A 5,555-nucleotide genomic window follows, 5' to 3' on the forward strand; every position below is an offset into this window, starting at 1 on the left:
TCTTAAATGATTTGCGAGACTTCCTGCTTATATTTATGATGACACCATTATCAAGTGTATGTTGTAAACACAGTTTTATTAATATATTTCGCTGACAGACACAACAGTGTGTTGTTGTTTCTGCAAAACTCAGATGATGTAATGGACATGACTGATGTTGTAGGTAACTGCAATTACTTGAAACATTTGAGTTGGTATGACTTCATAGCCACAGCATCCTAACCACTCACAAAGCCACAGTACATAGCCAAAGAGAGACCCTGTATTTCCTCCTGCTGGTCACATGATAGCATTACAGTCTGGACACAGGTTAGTATGTGGGCCCCATTCATGAAATGTGTTCTTTATAAAAGAGTTACATTGAATTGAATGTGACACTTTATGTAAGATTGGGTTTATGAAGAATTTAGACTGGAATTCCTTGTGTTTCATGAATGAGGTCTTAGGCTGTTTGTGTATAGATAGTGGCTCCAAAATGTATTTTGAAGCTTTAGCCACCCTTAAAAATATATGTAATTGCATTTTGCAACAAAATACAACAACAAGAGGAATGTATTTTAAAGAATGAATTTCATAACACTTTTAAGACCTTTCAAATATAAAACCACACTGTAAAACTTTGCTGTAATTCCGCAGCAGGTTTGCAGTAACTTACTGTACATTTAATGTACAATTTTGTTTTAAGCATAAACTTACCTATTTATATATTTTTCTTTCATAAAACAAGACTTTATTTCTTGGGTCACTTTTCTTGTTATGTAAATGTATCGTAATTTAAGAAGTTTTCAATATTTTTACAGAAAACAAGAGAATAATGCTTAGGAAGAATGTCATTTTTTGCAGGTGTTGCTGTGCTAATGCCAGTCTCTTCTTGCTCATTTTAAATCTCAAAAGTCAAAGTGTTTTAATTTTCATTAAAGTCATTGAAAACAGTACTAATTGGAAAGTATATTAAGTAGTAATTAAATCTACAGTAAATTACTGGCAAACCTGCTGCAAAAACTACAGCAAAGTTTTACAGTGCATAGCTACAGTGAGGGAAAAAAGTATTTGATCCCCTGCTGATTTTGTAAGTTTGCCTACTTACAAACAAATGAAGGGTGTATAATTTTTATGGTGGGTTTATTTTAACTGATAGACACAGAATATTAAAAAAAATCAGGGGAAAAAAATGTTATATAAAGGTTATAAATTGATTTGCATTTCAGTCAGTGAAATAAGTATTTGATCCCCAAGCAAAACATAACTTTGTACTTTGTGGAGAAACCCTTGTTGGCAAGCACAGAGGTCAGACATTTCTGATAGTTGGTCACCAGGTTTGCACATGTGTCCGGATACATTTAGTCCACTCCTCTGTCAATCTTTAAGGTTTCTTGGCTGTCGCTCAGCAAATTGGAGTTTTAGCCTCCTTCACAGAGGTTCTATAGGACTAGGGTCTAGAGACTGGCTAGGACATTTAATGTGCTTCTCCTTAAGCCACTATTTGGTTGTCTTGGCAATATGTTTTGCGTCTTTGTCATGTTAAAGGCTCATCCATGACCCATCTTCAGTGACCTAGTTAAGGGGAGGAGGTTCTCGTCCAAGATTTTACGGTACATGGGCCCGTCCCTCATCCCCTCAATGCGGTGAAGTCATCCTGTATACCTGTAGCAGAGAAAAAGCCCTAAAGCAGAATGTTTCCAACACTGTGCTTCTCTGTAGACATGATGTTCTTGGGCTCATAGTCAGCATTTCTCTCCCTCCAAACACAGGAGTCCATTTTGGTCTCACAGCAGTGCCAGCACTTTCGCCAAAGCCTTTTCTGAATCATTTTGATGTTCATTGTCAAACTTAAGACGAGCCAGGCGGGCCTTCTTGGGCAGGAGGACCTTGCGGGTGCTTCAGGATTTCAGTCTACTGTGGCATAGCGTGTTACCAATGTGTTACCAATGTTTTGCTTGCTAACTGTGTTCCCAACTGTCTTGAAATCATTAACAGGCTTCTTCCGTGTAGTTCTGGGCTGATCTTTAACATTTCTCATGATCATCTTTACCCCATTGGGGAAATATTGCAGGGAGCTCCAGAACAAGGGCATTTGATAGTTATTTTGTATATCTTCTATTTCCAAATAATCACACCAACAGTTGTCTCCTTCTCACCAAGCTTCTGTCTGTAGCCTATTCAAGGTTTGTGCAGGTCTCCAATCTTGTCGCTGACATCCTTTAAAACCTATTTGGTCTGGACCATGGTGGTGGAGAGGTTGAACTGGAAGATACAGATTCTGTTGGCAGGCATCTTTTATATACATAACAAGCTGATTTAGGAGTACTTTCTTAAAGTGACAGGACTAATCTGTGGTCCATATAGGCACATAACCAATCTGTGGAGCCAGAATTCTTGCTAGTTGGTAGGGGATCAAATACTTATTTCACTGACTGAAATGCAAATCAATTTATAACCTTTATATAACATTTTTTCCCCTGATTTTTTTTAATATTCTGTGTCTATCAGTTAAAATAAACCCACCATAAAAATTATAGACCCTTCATTTGTTTGTAAGTAGGCAAACTTACAAAATCAGCAGGGGATCAAATACTTATTTCCCTCACTGTATATTGCTTAAGAGAAGTATTTGGAAACCTGATGTTTGTAAAACTTCGTCTCCATAGTTACAAGAAAGTCTTACTGGTTTGGAAGAACACAAGGGTGAGTAAATGAGCAAACTTTTCTTAGTTTAGAAGTTTGGTCCTTGTGCTATCATTTACTATATGCAATTACAGAACAATTAACTGTAGTCATTTGCTTGGGGCAAACATTACAATTGACAATTTATGCTTTTGGTGACCAATTACACATTCATAATAAAATTTCATAATTTTAAGCTAATTGAAAACAGTACATTTTGCTGGAGCTTCTTAAGTTTATAAAATATTCAAAGAGAAATTTACACAAAGCCAAAGGATATACAGGAATGAAAGCTTGTTGATTATTATACAGAACAAACACGTTGTTATGCACAAAGCTAATTATGTCAAAAGTTAGCTTAAACACCAAGACTTAGAAATGAATGCAACAGACTGAATTTATTATAGCTTACATGAGACTCCAAATATGAGCAGAGACAAAGTGAAGCATCTATTTACCATGCTCTATCAAATTACAAGCATAAAATCACAATATAAAAACAATTTATTGTGCTCCTGAATGTTCTTAGCTTGTACGTAATCTGTTTATACCTGCATGAGTCATTGATCATTGTGAGAGCTGCAAATACGAAATATCACTAGAGCCATTTTAAATTCCAAGAATTAATGATATTGTCTGTAAATCGAACAACTCTTAAGCTAACTAAGGCGTACTTAAAATGTATTATTTTGTTTTGTAGTATGCAAGATATGCTTAAAAAAAACAATGTCCTGTGGTTACAGCTGTATCATTATTTTTTGCAATGCGAGTTATAAGCCTCACATTTAAAGTCGCTGCTTTTAGATTCTCAAACCACAGGGGCCTGGGATGCAGGGCATTTACTTTGTTTAGCAGATTGTTTATTACCTGTTTCCCAGCAACATGCAGTAACAAAATGCCAAAAGGCTGAAAAACAACTGCTAAACGAATCTATATCGTTGTCATTCGCCGTAAGGAGAGTTCAAGCTCTACTGTAGTTCAGGCATTTAGGAGACAGGAGTCGTCTTTTTGATGACCCTTCTGCGCATTGGGTTGGTACTGCCCTTCTGCGCATTGGCTCTCTCTGTCTTCAGCTCATCAATGAAGGTCTCCAGAGGTGCAAACTTCTCAGTCAGGTCACCCAGATGAGCTTTCAGGGCGTTGAACTCCTTGTACAGGTCATCCAATGCTTCAGAGAGAGGTTGAATCCTTAGAAAGGGAAAGTAGAAAGCATGAGAAGGGGAACATGGTATAGCACAGTCACTGGTGATGGTGTTACTGTTGGCATAAAACTATAAATACGGTCACGACTGAGTTCCAAACCATAAGGAGCCAGGAAATTCCCCTTTAAACACATGAAATTTTGTGAACTTTCCAGCTTTCCAGTGTAATGAAATGTTATGTTCTGAAAAAAAATGCATTCTGTATGCTTGGGATTTTGACAGCTGCTGATACCTAAATAACTTTCTGTCCCTGTTGACTTCTTTCTGTGCACAGAAAAATGCTTGAATCTGGAGGTCTGATGTAACACTGAAGCTCACATAACTGTACCTGGAGTAATCGGGCAGCAAAGACTGATGGTCATTCTGAAGAAGATCTTTTACTTTGTTTAGGATGCCAAATCTCCAATCATCAAGGACTTGAGTGAGGTTTGCAACTCCTCGCATGCTAACTTTCTCAGCTGAGGAACCGAACAAAATTATTATTATCGACATTAATATTGTCTGTATTTATTTAGGTTCATATGGAAAAAAATGAAAGCATGCATCATATACTATATTTTTTATCATTAACAATGTGTTTTGTTAAAAGAAAATAAATCAGTTTACAGCCATCACGATAGTTCCACTCTTCTTTTGCAGGTCGTCTTCTCTGTCCGCAGACTAAGACCACAGCAATAGTCAGGAACAACAGGCTCACCTTGATCATCCTGCTTCTTTTGGGTTCCTACACATGTACAAGCCAGCATTTTTTTTATTTACACTATTTCTTACACTATATACTGGAATTTACACATTTAAGTCTATTTTCTCTACTAGCTAAAGTTAAAATGGATACTGTCCAAATAGTGTCTCCTCATACTCTGTTATGCAGATGATGTGCATGTTTACAAAGAGATAAATGAATTCCTATGATACTAAACCCATTGTTAATCCTAATCCCAAAAATAATATTGGTGTGGATTTACATTTACTGTCCTTGCAGTTTCAGGGCAACATCTGAACTGATTTGGCTGAAAGTTGCATGTAAAACTAAATCTTAAATCACAATGAAAACAACAACAGAAACCATTTGGTGTGCATTAACCTATTAAAAGTATATATTAAAAATACAATACTTAAATACAAATGTAGTTAATACATATAAAATATATCTTAAAATGAAAACTCACAAACAACTTTGTAAGTACAAAAGTATATAGTACTTAAGTATCCATACTTACCGATCAGAGAGTTTGGACAGATGTGAGTTCTTTACAGTGTCTCTGGAGTTCTGTGAATTGGTTTCCACCAAACACAGCTGCACCACCCTTCTGCAAAAAGTGCCTGTCCCAGTACTGAAAAACACACCCATTTAAAAAAAAGTTGCCACTATCACACATCTTTTCCAAACCCTTGGCTTGTATAAACAAGCCACTATGGTTTGAATGAAATAATTTTTTCCCTGAGGTCCAAGGGGTTTCTGAAGGTTTTGTGTGTTTACTTTGTGCTGTTTTAGTGCACTGTAAATCAATAAAAACAAATAAATGTATTTTACACATTAAATAAAAAAATGAACAAAACTACCTTTAAACACATTTTATTTCTAAATGCATCTTACTTTTCATCTAACTTTCAAGATATAAACAATCATAATGGCTTTTACAACACAAGTAGGAAAAAAGAAATAAGGTACAAAAAGACAATTGTATA

The 5,555-nt window shown here is 36.0% G+C and overlaps 1 protein-coding gene across 1 annotated transcript; it reads right to left on the bottom strand.

The window, feature by feature from the left end:
• Positions 1-3,043: 3,043 nt before the first annotated feature.
• On the bottom strand, positions 3,044-5,207 carry si:ch211-76l23.4 (uncharacterized). Its single transcript, XM_057346524.1, has 4 exons — positions 5,087-5,207; positions 4,473-4,590; positions 4,195-4,324; positions 3,044-3,852 (listed from the first exon to the last, which is right to left on the bottom strand). The coding sequence occupies exons 2-4, from the start codon at positions 4,570-4,572 to the stop codon at positions 3,651-3,653; spliced, it is 432 nt and encodes a 143-aa protein (XP_057202507.1). The 5' UTR covers positions 4,573-4,590; positions 5,087-5,207; the 3' UTR covers positions 3,044-3,650.
• Between the last annotated feature and the right edge of the window lie 348 nt (positions 5,208-5,555).

The sequence above is a fragment of the Triplophysa rosa genome, linkage group LG11 (genome assembly GCF_024868665.1).
Source record: "Triplophysa rosa linkage group LG11, Trosa_1v2, whole genome shotgun sequence".
NCBI classification, from domain to species: Eukaryota; Metazoa; Chordata; class Actinopteri; order Cypriniformes; family Nemacheilidae; genus Triplophysa; species Triplophysa rosa.

What these genes read in the sequence shown, in the direction of transcription:
- si:ch211-76l23.4 (XM_057346524.1), bottom strand. Translation starts at nt 4,572, where the DNA reads ATGATCAAGGTGAGCCTGTTGTTCCTGACTATTGCTGTGGTCTTAGTC. An exon ending in GTGGAACTATCGTGATGGCT is followed by an intron (nt 4,325 to 4,472) that starts GTAAACTGATTT and finishes TCGGTTCCTCAG; the next exon opens with CTGAGAAAGTTAGCATGCGA. An exon ending in TTGCTGCCCGATTACTCCAG is followed by an intron (nt 3,853 to 4,194) that starts GTACAGTTATGT and finishes TCCCTTTCTAAG; the next exon opens with GATTCAACCTCTCTCTGAAG.